At 54.7% G+C, this 15,021-nt stretch overlaps 1 protein-coding gene across 1 annotated transcript; it reads right to left on the bottom strand.

The window, feature by feature from the left end:
* Positions 1-430: 430 nt before the first annotated feature.
* Positions 431-2,483, bottom strand: LOC126436870 (uncharacterized). Its single transcript, XM_050090473.1, has 3 exons — positions 1,232-2,483; positions 816-1,128; positions 431-716 (listed from the first exon to the last, which is right to left on the bottom strand). The coding sequence occupies exons 1-3, from the start codon at positions 2,481-2,483 to the stop codon at positions 431-433; spliced, it is 1,851 nt and encodes a 616-aa protein (XP_049946430.1).
* Between the last annotated feature and the right edge of the window lie 12,538 nt (positions 2,484-15,021).

Genomic DNA, 15,021 nt, shown 5'->3' with positions numbered 1-15,021 from the left:
CCGCGACGTCCAGTTGTCCGCGCGGCGGCCTGTAGACAGCGCAGAAGGTTATTCTGCCGTGCACAGTGTCGACTGCGACTGCGGCTGCTTCAGTCGACGTCAGTTCTGGCACGGGAACCCGATGGTGTCTGATGGAACGCCGGACGTAAACGGCCGTCCCACCTCCTGCCGTCGGCCTGTCGTAGCGGTGGCAGACGTAATTAGCGACGCCGACTCGTACGCCTGGCTTTAGGTGAGTTTCCGCGACGAGGCAGATGTCTATGTCCTCGTCGCGCAGAAACTGCCGGAATTCTCCGTCCTGCGTTCTCAAGCCATTGGCGTTGAATACGCATACCTTGAGGCTTCTTGGGTTTTCAGGCATGACGGGCGGTGGACGAGGTTACGGCGAGTACTTGCTGTACTGCGGCCATCAGCTCGGTCACGCGAGCCATCAGGCCGACATCATGGCGGACGGTGTGTACGCCATTTTGTCGGGGCCCGACAGAATGGCCGTCGCGCGTGGCCTGGTTTCCGCTGGGCTGCTGGCCGCCGTTGGTGTGGGCTGCTGCAGCAGGCTGCTGGCCGGTGATTGGCCGCTGCCGGCGCCATCGCGGTTCGGGGAAGTCGGCCATGCTGGACCGGTCCGGGACGGGCGGCGCTGATTGGTCCGCTCCGTTACGGCGAGGCGCGGTGGTAGGAGCTGCTTGCCGAGGTAGGGGCGCAGGCGGGGGAACTGCCTGCGGCTGGGCCGCCACTGGCGCGGCGCGCTGCGGCGGGGGAGGCGGGCCTGCGGCCTGGTTGGCTGCGGCCGGTGCTGCGTGTTGGCGTGCTTGTACCTGCTGTGAGGCGGCGGGCGGAGCCTGTCCGCCATCGCGCTCCGTTGCTGGTGGCGTGTTCTGCGGCCGCCTGCGGGGTGGCTGCCGCTCTTTGTTCCGGGCGTCGGAGTTCCCGCGCTGCTGGGCGAGGTTGACGACCGCCTCGGAATGTGCTCGGCCGGATGCGCGGCCTCGACGGCCGCGTTTCCTCTTTGTCTGGCTGTGGCTGTGCGTTGGGGCTCCACGTGGGTGCGATGTTCCCGCTGAAACTCTTCGCTGCTGCGCTTCGTTTCCGCGGGCGCGAGCCGCAAACGTTTTGTGTTTTGTGCAACCTCTGTAATTTGCGCAGTGCTCTTCACCACAGAGTTTGCACTTAGGCGTAAAGTCTTGGTGTGGTACACCATTTTTAGCACACGCTTCGGTGGCGTGTTGCTCACCGCACTTAACACAATACTCGGGCATTCCACAGTACTTAGTCGAGTGGCCGAGTTCCAGGCAGCGATAGCACTGAGCGTATGCAGCTTTGTTGCGAAGCACTTCTGCGCACACTTCCAAGTTGCCTATCCGCTTGAGTTGGAAAAGCTTCCGGTTTTCCGCCGTGTTGTTTGCAATTACCAGGAAGAGCGGGTTGCGTCCCTTGGTGCGATGAAGTTTCATTCTTATGACTTCTTCAACGCAGTAGCCCATTTGTTCCAGATCTTCCTTCAACTCTTCTGGTTTCATGGTGCGCGGTATTTTACGGAATACAACCTTCAGGGGCTTCTTCCTGTTGGAGCTGAAGGTGTAGAAGTTCCAGCCCCGTCTGGTGCATTCCTCGCTGACCTTTACGAAGTGTTCGGTGGTTTTCACCTTCACTTTGTGAAGGTCATCGCCTGTCGCGCTGATGGTGTAGCTGTCCTTGCCAATCAGTAAGTTCAGAGCGTTCTGCAGCTCACGAAAGTGGCCATCGAACTTTACTATAAGCGGCGGCAGTGCGCGACGCTGCTGCGGCGGTAGCAGTGTCAGCTCCTCGTCTTCCGAGTCACTAAGTGCTAGGAAGCTGTTGCTCGTGCCTACTGGTGCTGCTGTGGGTTGTCGTGTGGCTTTTGCGGTCTTCGTTGCAGTTACGAAGCCGTCATTGTCCACTTTGGACTTCGGCGTGCGGCGGAGAGTTTTTGTCCCGGCTTTGGTGCCGTTTTGCGCGTATTCCTTGCGGAACTTGCGCGTGTCCGGGGCTGAGGAGTCGTCGTCGGACTTCTGCCTCTTCCTCGAGGCACGTGACGTTGACGCTTGTGAGCCTGCCGGCGTCTGCTCTGTCTGCATTTCCTCTTCGTCGCTATCGGAATCGACTCCGAGGGGTGCAGCGGCTGCGTGCGGCATGAGACTCACCAGAAGCTGGAGTGCTTCGTCGCTGTCTTGCTGCGCTGTGGGGGCGTCCACGGGCGTCTCCAGCGGCTGCTGCAACGACGCACAACACTCGCGAGAGATCGAAATCGCGGTTTCACTTTCGCGAGTGACGCGATAGGCGTGAGCACGGTCGACGCTCGTCGGGGGAGGAGTACTATCAGAAACACTCGGTAGTGAAACTGATGTACTCAACTCGACCCCGTTAGCGTACAGGGACGCGGCCCTGTCCGCTGGAGCTGTCGGAAGCGCATTAGCTGCCTCGGGAGCGGAGCGCTCGGCGCGTGCGTCCGTCTCGCTCGGCATCGCTAACTCGAGTGTCTGCGCCCAGCGCGCCCGCCGCCCCCCTATATAGACTCTGGCCCGCCCTCCCCCCACCACGCGCAACCGAGGGCATATAAGCGCAGCACGGAGGCGCGCGGGCCCGTTGTCAAGGCAGCACCGGACGCCGCGCCGCACCTAACCTCCACGCACGCCGCTCCGCTACCGCTACCGCTACCGCCATGGCCCGCACAAAGCAAACGGCCCGCAAGTCCACCGGCGGAAAGGCGCCGCGCAAACAGCTCGCCACCAAGGCGGCGAGGAAGAGCGCGCCCGCCACCGGAGGCGTCAAGAAGCCCCACCGCTACAGGCCGGGCACCGTCGCCCTGCGAGAAATCAGGCGCTACCAGAAGAGCACAGAGCTGCTCATCCGCAAGCTGCCATTCCAGCGCCTAGTGCGCGAGATCGCCCAGGACTTCAAGACCGACCTGCGCTTCCAGAGCTCCGCAGTCATGGCCCTGCAGGAGGCCAGCGAGGCCTACCTCGTCGGCCTCTTCGAAGACACCAACCTGTGCGCAATCCACGCCAAGCGCGTCACCATCATGCCCAAGGACATCCAGCTCGCGCGCCGCATCCGCGGCGAGCGCGCCTAAACCGCGCCGCGGCACCGCACCGCACAAACAAAAACGGCCCTTTTCAGGGCCACTAACATCTCTCCGTCGCGAGCAAACTTTGTCGGTCGCCTGCCTCTCGCCCCGCAACCCAAAAACAAAAACCACCACTTCCCGTCCGTCCGCCACACCCGCTCACTCTGCCTGCCTGCTAGCAGCGCGCAACAATCACACATCATCCCTCCCCCGGCGCTCCAAGCGCACAATACCCAACGGCCGACGTCACACCGCACGGCTGGCTGGCTGGCCGGCCGCCCGCCGCTTTCGTTTCGAAAACAAAAAAAAAACCCGCACTCCACTCCGACGGCCAACGGCCAGGCAGGCGCGCTCGCTCGCTCTACACGCCGCCGAAATCCCCGCCGACTCCTTCCACATCTCAACGTGCCCCCCGTTGCAAAACATAACACACACAAAGGAACAAAACAAAGACCAGACACGACTCGACAAGACAGACATCCGAGAAGAACGAACGCAGGCAAGCCATCCAACGTATTCAAACAAAACAACGTGACAGAAAACCAACCGTCGGCCGCCGCCACAAACACGGCGACAATCAACCACGACAACAACAACACCGCTTACCGCTACCGCCGCCCACACCCGCCACCGACCCCCGCAATCCAACCACCACGGCACGCAAACAGCATCCCCACGGGCATACAGACAGACACCCACACCAAACGCAACACGACAATCAAAACCTTCCCCGACGTGCTTTGATGGCCCTGAGAAGGGCCGTTTTGGGCCGCGCGTCTCTTGCGCGCCACTAGACGACGACGGGGGGTGGGGACGACGGAGTCAAGCGCCAAACCCTTCCTTTCCCATCTCTTTCTCCTCTACTCTACTCTACTTCTTCTTTCGCCTTAGACGGCGTCGTCGCCTTCTTCGGGCGCGGCGCCTTCGGCTTCTTCGTCGGAACCTTGGCGGCCTTCTTCGCCTTCGACGGCGACTTGGCCTTGGCCGGCTTGGCCGCAGCCGCCTTCTTCGCACCCGCGGGAGCGGCCGACGCCGCAGACGCCTTCTTGGCGGCGCCCGCCTTCCGACCGGTCGCCGCCTTCACGCCACCAGCCTTCTTTGCGCCGGCCGCACGGGCGCCCTTCTTCTCCTTGCTGGCCGGAGCGGCGCGCTTCTTCTTGGCACCGCCAGCACGAGCCTTGCCGCCCTCGGCCGCCCCCCCGCCGCCGGCGCCGGCAAGCTTGAACGAGCCGGACGCGCCCTTCCCCTTCGTCTGCACCAGCTCGCCCGCCACGACGGCCGACTTGAGGTACTTCTTGATAAACGGCGCCAGCTTCTCCGCGTCCAGCTTGTAGTGCGCGGCTATGTACTTCTTGATCGCCTGCAGCGACGACCCGCCGCGCTCCTTCAGACTCTTGATGGCGGCCGTCACCATCTCAGAGGTGCGCGGGTGCGCAGGCTTGGCGCGCGGCTTCTTCGCAGACGACGCAGACTTGGCCTTCTTCGTAGTGCCGGTGGCGGCGGGTGCCGCAGCAGTCTCGTTCGTAGCCGCCTGATCTGCCATTTCGACGACGCGCGTAACACACAGCGAGAGCGAGCGGGACGGCAGGCACGCAAGCACAGCACAGCAGCAGAGCAGAGAATCATTTTTTTTTTTTTTTTTTTTTTTTTTTTTTTTTTTTTTTTTTTTTTTTTTTTTTGGTGTGTTGTGCGTCGGCAAGGGTACTACCTCCGGAGGAGGTTGGCCCCTCAAGTGTGCGGGGTAAGGATTGCTTATTGGGGACACCATTTATTTTACAAAAATGGGACACCTTGTTTGCTTTGGAGAGCCTTTGGGCACATTATGTTGGTCCTTTAGGCTCGCGTTCTTGGTATTTTTATATTTTGTTGAAGGTTCGTTGTTCTGATGGAGCTGTTCTATTGATTTTTTCCTCTCTTAGTTGTCTTGAAGGATGGAGAGTGGAACTCTTATTTTTTGCCATTGGGCTGGTTCTGTAGTTGCTAGGTCCTGTAGTTGCTGCGTGGTAGGTCTGAGCCTTTCAATCTTTTCGATTAGTCTTCTTGTTGTGGTGATGATTTGACTGTCGACGGTCGGCATGTTAAGTTCTTCATGTATGTGAGTAGTCCTCGTCCACCATGGTGCATTCAGGATAAGTTTTAGACATCTATTTTGCAGTGTTTGGAGTGGTTTCCGATTTGTTCTGCTGGTTATGCCCCACGACGAGCAGCCGTAGAGTATCATGGGAATTACTATTGCTTTGTATATGTTTAATTTCGTTTTTTGGAACATTTCCTTGCTAGCCAAAAGAGGGTAAATGGCGTGAATGGTTCTTGAAATACGTAGACGTTTTTGTTCAATATGCTGCTTGAAGAGCATTTTGTTGTCTACTGTTACACCGAGGTATTTGACGGATGTTTTCCATGGTAATTGCGTTCCATTTAGTTCAATTTGGTCGTGAATCTGTGGGCGCCGGCGTGTAAATAGTATGGCAACTGTCTTCTCCGGGTTTAGTTTAATCCTGTTTCTTTTAGCCCATTTTTCTGTAAGGTCCACTTGTTGTTGCAGTCTAGTTATTGTCGTTGCTAACCGTCGGTGCGTCTCGAGGAGTGCCGTGTCGTCTGCAAATTGGGCTATTGTCGAAGTTTCAGTTTTTGGTATGTCATTGACGTATACTGTGAATAGGGTCGGCGAGAGCACCGAACCCTGCGGTATTCCTTCTTGTAATGTTTTTCGAGCTGAGTGTTTGTTATCAATTTGAACAAAACATCTTCGGTCCTGTAGAAAACTGTCAATGATTTTAATGTAACATTCTGGTATGTCTGTCTGGTCTTTTAATTTAGTTAGTAGGTTGTCCTTCCACACTTTGTCATATGCTTTTTCAACGTCTAGAAAAACTGCGGCTGTATATCGTGAGAGGTTCATGTTTTTGGTGATGTGTTCTGTAATACGGAGGATCTGGAGTTCGGCTGATAGTTTCTCTTGAAATGCAAATTGTTCTTGTCGGATAATGTGGCCATCGAGTAAAGGTTGTCGGATTCTTGGGAGCAGGATACGTTCCAGGAGCTTGGACATCGTAGGGAGAAGGCTTATCGGTCTATAGTTCTGTGGTTTCTTCAGGTCTTTTCCAGGTTTAGGTATCGGTACTATTTTAGAAATCTTCCATGCTTGAGGAAAGTATTGGTTGATTAGGCAGGCATTGATGATTCTGGTGAGCAGGACGAGAGGTTTCCTTGGCAGGTTCTGGAGATGAATGTTGGATATGAGGTCCGGTCCAGGAGCGGAGTTTTTTCCAAGTCGGTTGATGATTGTTTTTAATTCGGCTGGAGTGGTAAGTTCTGGTAGATCGCGCGGAGGTGTCTGACGGATATTCTGTGCTGTAGTTGTGACATGTTGTTGATATTGTATGATGTCGGGTTGTAGGTTTCCAAGTGGTTCTATGGTGTTTTGCTGTTCATATGTGGCTGCGAAAAGTTCTGCCTGGCTAAGAGCATCGAATATGAGATTATTATTATGAAGTAAAGCCGGTTTGTGTGTTTTCGTACGACGGAGGTTCTTGATGAGTTTCCAGTCATTTGTATTACGAAGTTGTAGTGTACTCATGCGGTCTTCCCAGACTTCTGCTCTCCATTCCTGTACTCGGTGATGGATTTGCTTTTTTAGTCTGTTTAACTGTCTTCTGTCGTCCGGGTTTCGAGTGTGGAGCCATCGGCGTCTAGCTGCATTTTTCAGGTATTTTAGATCTTGTATGAGTGGTGGCAGATTGTGAGTGTTTGATTCCGGAAATATTGTAGTTGCAGAAGCTTTTTTATATGCTGTTTTAATTTTGTCTGTTAACAATCCGATAGCTTCTTCTATTTTTTGTGTGGTAGTTAGGTCCAATGTGGGACGAATGTTGTTATTCAGCCATCTCTGAAACTGGTCCCAATTGATAATGGTTTTGTGTCGTGGGTGAGGCGGTTCTATTGCATTTCCGATGTGGCCGATTACTGGTAGGTGGTCAGAAGTGAGGTCTTGAAGGGTTCGGAGGTGTAAATCAGGATCGAGGTTCTTGGTTATACAGATATCCAGGACGTCGGGTTGCTGGCGGTGATTGAATGGAATGTAGGTGATGTCTTGAGGAGCGGAAATTACGGCGTTCAGTCTTCCTTGTAAGTTATAAAGTGTGTTTCCACGTGCATTGTTCCTTCGCGAGTTCCAGGTAGTGTTTTTAGCATTTAAATCACCGGCCAGTAAAATTTTATTGTTATTGTCAAATATTTGGAGTAGGTCGTTTTCTTCGAGTGTAACTCTGGGGCTGAGGTATGCAGCCACCAGGGTTACTTTCCCTTGTGTTGTTTCAATTTTTACGATTGTGGCTTCTAGAGATGTCATCTGTGGCGTGATTTCCGGGTTGTGTCGAATATGAGATCGAATGAAGATGGCTGTTCCGCCTCCCCGTCGATTAGTCCTGTCTGTTCGGTGGCATATCATATTGCGAAGTTTAAATGACTGTGATGGACGTAAATGAGTTTCCGTGGCAAATAGTATGTCAATCTTATTGTCTTCAATAAATTCATTTAGTAAGTCTGCTTTGTTGTGAATCCCTGACGCATTAAAATTACAAAAACGGAGGTTTTGGCTCTTAGTTGGTCTAATTTCCATTGTCGGTTGCAAAGAATTTCATGATTCCGCCGACAATTGCCATTACTTTAGCTACTAAGTCTGGTGCAGTCATGAAATTTTGAAATGTGGTGGTAATGATTGAAATGAAGTTCGTCCACTGTGAATTCTTCCAGAAATTTGTCATATGATTTAGGAAATCGAGGAAGGAAGCAGGTCCAGTTGATTGGTTTGAGGTTGAGGTTGTTGTCTGGTGAGCCTGGGTGGTTGAAGGTGATTCCTGGGTTGTCTGAATATTTGTCCATGTTTTCCGTCCTCTGCGGCTGGCTTCGGCTGGAGTTGGCATTGGTGTGTGTTTAATGGTTGGTTGGATTGTCGCTACTGTGGGATTGGTGGTTCTTGGTCGTTGTGCGTTGTATATCCGGATTGCTTTCTGAAATTCTTCGCAGCCGCGAAAAGATGCGGGGTGGCCGTCTTGTTTGCAATTAACGCAGTGTGAGGTGGCATTAACTGGAAGGTTACAGTCTCGTGCTCTATGTGCGCCACCGCAGCGGACACAGCGAGTGGGCATGGAGCAGTAATTTGCAGTGTGGAAAAATCCCTGGCACTTTTTGCATTGCGGAGGACCATCTTTGTTCTGGTATGATTCGACTGTTACTTTCGTATCAAGGATGTATCGGACATGGTAGATGGCATCGTTTTCTGGTTTCCGGTCAAGCGTTACACAGAATACATCCATGGGTCTGAGTTGTTTCGTGTTATTATCTCTCTTCTTGTATTGGTGGACGTTGCGCGGCATGAAGTTGAGGTCTCGTAAGTCTTTATCTACTTCAGCTTCTGTCACTGTTTCAGGTAGACCTTTGATTACTACTTTTAACTGTCTTTCGTGCTGTGGTTGGTGCGTGAAGTTGGAAATGTTGTGGTGCTGGAAAAAGTCGAGTGCTGTTCTTTGGTCCTTCAATGAATCGAAATGGTACTTGATTGTGTCTCCTTTGTAGATCGCCTGTATTGGTCCGTCCATATGTTTCTTGAGTGCGGCATTGAGCGTTAAGTAATGTCCCTTGTACTGAATTGTGATAGGCGGGATTCTTGGTTTTCTGGCGGTAGCTTGGGGAGCAGTTGATGATGATGGGGTTGGATGGGGTGCCAGTACTGGATTTACATTGCTATTGCTTCGCTGAGGTGGAGGTGAAAGAGGTTCAAATCTATTTTCAGTTTGGATGGAAAATTGTTTGTGTGGTACGGTGTCATCTTCTGTGTTTTTCCTCTTCGCTGTTTTACGTGGGGGAGGGGTTTGGAATTCCCCTACCCCATCGTCCTGTTCCATGTCTTCTGTTTCAGAAATTTCAGAGTCGGATGAGCGGTAATATTGTGAGCAGTTATCGTCGTCATATGTTTGGTTGGTGTCTTCATTTGTTGAATTTTTGTCAGTGTCCGAACGTGGTGCGTCGTGATTGGCTGGTTGATCATTTCGAAGTGTCTCCATGTTTCTGTCTTGTTGTGCTTGTAATTTTTGAATCTGCTGTCGTATTGCTAGTTCTACGTCTGTATCTTGTGTGGTGTTGGAGTTAGGCTCAGACCTACCCGCGAGCTCGGCCTCGGCCCTACTACTAAATCTTTGCCTCGAAGGCCGCGGACGTACAGCGCGCGGGGGGCCGGCCTGCTCCCGGTCGGGCCCCCGCGTCTGAGGCCCTGGGTCTTCATCTTTCCCTGTACTACTCATTACTAGTCCCAGCTAGTCCGGGCACGTTCTCCTGCCACCTATCTCGCCCTAACACCCTGACGGCACGACAATTTTGCGCTCCGATCACCAGGTGCGAAGTAATAACGCCGCCCCTAGGTGATCGACACACAGCACAAGCTGCTCGGAGTCCGATGCAGAGAATCACAAGGCCCAGCCAGTGTCGCGGGCGGGCGCGGACGGCCGAGAGAGCGGCCGCCACTCTGCGCGCCGCCGCGCCGCGCCTCCCGCGCTTGCTACCGCCCAACGTCCGACAGCCTGTGCGGAGCAGCCCCAAACCTGCGCCACAACCGCCCGCGCCTTTCAAACCACCGAGGATGGGGCTACACACAGCCACACCACAGTCGCCAACCAGTCGCCACGGCAGCGCCGCAAACCACGGCCAAACTGCAGCTACCGCGCGCTACAGCCTGGGTCGGCCCGCCGAGAATCGCCGCCCCCGCCCAAATGCCGCCCCCACAGCCCCAGCCGACGACCCGCCACAATGGCCAAACCTTCGGCAAAACTCCCACACCGTCGCCGCGGCAGCCCGGCCAGCGCGGCCGGCGCCACAGCCACACAAGCCGAGGCGTGCGGCGATGACGGCCGTGCAAACGCGCCTCCGCCGCCCCATCGCCTTCCGTCGCCCTCCCGCCGTTTCCCGATCGGCCCGCAGCCGTCGGGCCACATCGCGCGCCGTCCTCCTCCTCTCGCCCGCCAACATTCACAGCCGTTTCTCAACAATTGCCCGCCGCAAACGGACGCCGCCTGCGCAACAGGCGCCGCCGCCCCTCGCCGCTTCCGACCCACAACCCCTCGACCGAGGCAAACCGCAATCCGAATCTACAGACCAACCCAATCTGCCGTCAAGCACACACGACAGCCGACCTTACACGTTACGCGTTACACATTACGTTTACACGTCTACGTTAGGTTAGGTTAGGTGGACGTGGGTTAGGTTAAGGGGACTTGGGTTAGGTTAAGCGTCAAACTTAGGTTAAGCATTCAAACACGTCAGGCGTCAGAGGTTAGGTTAGGTTAGGTTAGGTTACACGTTAGGTTAGGTTAAGGGGTCAGTGCTAGGTTAAGAAGCGTCAAACGTAGGTTAAAAAAGCGTTCAAACGTGAGGCGTGAGCCGGACAGCTTACCTTACGTAGACGTTAGGGGCTCACAGGCTGAGCTCACCTCGCCACACCACAGGTTAGGTTCGGTTCGGTTCGGTTCGCTCGGCTCAGCGTAAAGCGCCGAGGTCAGGGTTACGTTCGTTCACCTTCGGGCGCCACACTTTCGGTTGAAAGGTCGCGACGGGACGACGTCGGCAGGCACGCCGCAAACGAACAAAAACGTACAGACGACGTCGGAAACCGCCGACAGACGGGGGAGCAGCACGACCACGACCAGACACCGAGCGCGAACCAGACACACGCGAACCACCCCCACCGGCCAAAGGGCACCACACAACAACCCAGAGCACCACGTGTCGACACCAGAGCAACCCGCCGCTCACGCGACATGGCTGGCACCGAAGGGCAACCGCCCGCAACTGCGCTTTCCGCGCCGGCCCGGATGCACGTCGTGCTACAACAACACCACTACCGTACACAGCCGCTGTTCACAACATCACTATCAATGGCGCGCCCGCGGCTCGCCGCCGTCGCAGTCGCAGCCCCAACGCCAGCACTTTTGCACCACCATTCACACGCACCGCAACACAGCTCGCCGACACAGCCGAACAAAACAAACACCACACAACAACAACAGCAACAACGCCGCCGCCTCTACTTGTGCCGGCGACCCACCCCGCCGATGGCGCACCTTTCGCCAGCCGGCAATCGACACACACGCACCCACCCACCGGGGCCCAGTGCAAAAAAAAAAACACACAAAAACAAAAAAACAAAACAACACAAACGACACGGGAAGCGCACACCGCCACTTCGCGCGCACGCCACCAACCAGTCGTCGTCTCAAAATAACAAACACAAACAAAATAAACTAACAACTAGGGCAACACAAAACAAAAACGCCTCGCACGAACCGCCCACAAAAAGGACAAGCACACGCACAGCCTCTGCTGACGACCACGACGCAGCGGCACGCTGCTCCTGTCCCGCGCCCCGCGCCCCACTCGATTCACAACTCACGCGACACCGTCAACGACGGGCTCGCTTCCCGCAACCTACCACCTTTCCGCCACGACGCACAGCCCCAGCCCCACCCGACGACTGCACTTTCACCACCGCCTCCCCCTTCCCCCCCAAAACACACACACACACACACACACACAGCCAGCCAAAAACGCACTCGCGACCCACACATGCACGTGCATCGGCACACGCCAACCAGTCAACGTCGACAACCACACGCCACGCAAGGCTCGAAACGAAAACGAAACCGGCGTCCTTCCACGTTGCCATCAAGCTACGCGACACAAGACACAAGGAACCAACACAACAGCCGGCCCCACTAATTCCCACTCTCACGCCGCAAAAAGCACACCGAAACCGCCAAACACGCACGCACATTCCCCTTCGCACTGACACCACCGACCGGCTCGCTACCACACACCTCTCGGCAGCCGTTTCACGCCAATTCGCCACACAGTCGACAAGCGCCCGCCCTGTACGGCACACGCAACGACGCAGCGCAGCAAAGGGCGCCCGCAACACATACCTCTCCGCCGCCCGACGCGCCAACCGCCACACCACACCGCCAGCCACTCGCAAATTGTGCACTGCCACCAGCCACACGTCCAACACGCCGCGCCGCCTCCGGCCACCCGCCAGGGGGCGCTCACGTCCGCGACAACAGCGCGGCCCGCCGGGCCGGGCCGAACCGAACCGAGCCGCCGCTGCTCTGCACTCGGCACGGCCACACCCTGCTGCAGACCGGGCTCGTCCCTCTGTACGCGTCTGCCTGCGCATCAACACAACACGACCTTTTTTTTTTTTCTCTCTCTCTCTACCGCCATCCCTTCTTCTCGCGTTTTACTCGTTGTTGCAGCAGCGGCGCACACCTACACATCCACAGCCCCAGCCGAGCCGGCCTCACCTCAGGGCCCGCCGCCAGCGTCTCCTCCTCGGGCACAGGTGCGGTGCTGTGGCCGCCCATCCAACCGCATTGCTGGCCGTCCAGCCACCAGGCGTTCCCACTGCCGCGAGCCACGCCGCGCACCGACCCTGCTGCAGAAAACGAAGCATAGCCAGAGACCGACCGATACACAAAGCAAGCCGTCGCCTCGCCTCTTGTCCTTCCTGCCTTCCTTCCGCCCCCGCCCTTCTCACACCACCGCCTCTCCACTTTCGCCCCCCCCCTCCTTTTTTTTTTTTTTTTTTTGTTTTCTTCTTTCTTTCTTTGGCCCTCTCTCCTTCCCGCCATGGCGGTTACGGCACCGCCTGCAGCGGCAGATTTTTTGCGCCCACACGCCTACTCCTACCACCATTAACCTTGCCCTGCCCTGCCCTGCCCTGCCCTGCCCTGCCCTGCCCTGCCCTGCCCATCAACGTCGCAGTCGAACCGACGCTTGCCAACACACTGCCCACGTTCCTTTCTCTTTTCGGCCTACGCCCATTACGCGCCGCCGCCACAGCACCTTCCCTTCCCACAACACACCGACGTCATCACACGCACCCAAAACAGGGGCCACGACCGTGTTCCTCGCCCACTCCCATCCCGCACGGTACGCACATTCCCAACTACTACCGCGCACCCTCCCTTTCCAATCTGTGTGTCTCTGTGTCTGTGTCCTGTCCGCGCGTGACGCCTCTCAACATCCGCCGTCCCCCGTCCCGTTTTCGCCCCCATGCCGTCGTCGCGCCGCCTCCGCCCCTGTCCGCCCCGCACCACACCATACACCGCTGCTTGTCCCGGCCGTTGCCACCAAAGGCGCCGACCGCAAACGCGCCACGCCGCAGCCCCCGTGCGTCTCGCGCTCGCTTGCATCTCCGTGCCGACGCTGCCTCTCTTCCCGCTCGCACTCGACCTCGACAACACAGTCTTTGGCTCCGCCACTGCGTGTTCCGGTGGTACGCACGCTGCAACACGTATGTATTCATTACCAGAGCGATGGCGAGGCATGACAGCATCTCTGTCTGACCAGAGAGTTCTTTATCGCTGCTAGTCGGCGCTTGGACCGCGCCAGACGACAGTAGTGGCACGCACCGGGTCGCCAGGAACAGTTGTTATATATATATATTGTAGCGCGAGTCGGGAGAGGTAGTAGTCGGTCGACAGTAGTAGCGGGTGGACGGTTGTACTGAGCGGGCGTCGGCGGCGTGCTCTGCTCGTCTCGCGACTCTGGTCACGGTTCGGGACGATGTATAGTCTATTGTGTTATAATCAAAAGGTGGTGTGACGCTGCATTGCGCAAATCTGATAACGTATGTTCATTGTACTTATTTTGTTCAACAACAAAAGCCCCACTATTACTTTTTTTCTAAAGTAACTTTTGTCTCTTAACGAAAAACATTCACTTTTTAAAGACTACTTCCTATGGCATTTCCCTCCAAGGAGTGCAATTAATTACCAGCCAGCACTCATTCATTGCACACAGCTGTGTAAGGGGTATCTACAATTGAGGAGCGGATATAAATGCAATTTTTTGTTTTTTTTTTTTTTTTTTGTGTGTGTGTTGTAACCTCCCAGCAACATTTAAAATAATGGACAATGTTATTTACGGATGCTAATGGACATTGCGCTAATTGTAACCTCGCCCACAATGAGAGGTATTGAAAATGGCAACAAAAATGTGAAATTCGCAATCTGACTCAAATATAAAGTCTTCACACAACATTTAAAAACGTCCGTTCAGTGACAAGAAACTTCAATTAAACCGAAATATCGGTCTTTGGCCCTGTGCAAAACAATCAGAATTAATGTCTTACCTCCGAATAAATGGATGTCACATTTCTGCTCTGGTTGTTGCGCAGCGCTTGGAGGAACTGCATTGCAAATAATAATATTCTCTTTTTTTGTGATTTTAGTGACATTTTTCTTCAAAGAAGTGGAATGAAATGTGAAGTGCAACGAACTCTTTAGTTCAATAAACAATTAAATGTTTGAAAAATGCTTTTGAAATAAAAATTATTACTGGGGAACTTGTTGGAGAATAATTACAATAAATACAATTTTTCATTATCTAATGATTATATTAATTAACAGTATACCTTATTCACCATCTTGACCAGTGTTGCCGACCGCCTACATCACACAACCGCACTCGGCTGCTACTACTGACCGACCGCTCTGCATGACGACTATTAGCGTACTGCACGCGACGACTACTGACAGAGTACAGCCCTCAACTACACAGAGCTACGGACTCGCAACGACTACTGACTGACTGACTGACTGAGAACCGCTCGCAACACTCGCGCAGTCCAGCGCAAACTCTCTGGTCACAGATGCTACAATGTCTCGCCATCGCTACTATGTTACATACGTGTTTCAGTGTCTTTTTCATTGGGGTAACGATCTTTGGCTCTTTTTATTCTGAATACAGGGCCAAAGGTCAACGCTGCTGCCCTTATACAATTTATCAGGTTTCATTATGTCTGTTGCAATGTTACATACGGTTCACTCTTTCATTAATATTATCGTTGGGTTTGTTTTGTAGGGACGTTAACATTCTGGCACATT

This window comes from Schistocerca serialis, unplaced genomic scaffold, assembly GCF_023864345.2.
Source record: "Schistocerca serialis cubense isolate TAMUIC-IGC-003099 unplaced genomic scaffold, iqSchSeri2.2 HiC_scaffold_125, whole genome shotgun sequence".
NCBI lineage: Eukaryota > Metazoa > Arthropoda > Insecta > Orthoptera > Acrididae > Schistocerca > Schistocerca serialis.
Note: the sequence above shows the minus strand (reverse complement) of the source record. Positions and strands in the feature narration are given on the sequence as shown.

Coding starts and splice junctions, on each gene's coding strand:
- LOC126436870 (XM_050090473.1), bottom strand. CDS start 2,483: ATGCCGAGCGAGACGGACGCACGCGCCGAGCGCTCCGCTCCCGAGGCA. Junction 1,129..1,231: donor CGAGTATTGTGTTAAGTGCG/GTGAGCAACACG, acceptor CGCAAATTACAG/AGGTTGCACAAAACACAAAA. Junction 717..815: donor CGCCCGCCGCCTCACAGCAG/GTACAAGCACGC, acceptor GCCCAGCCGCAG/GCAGTTCCCCCGCCTGCGCC.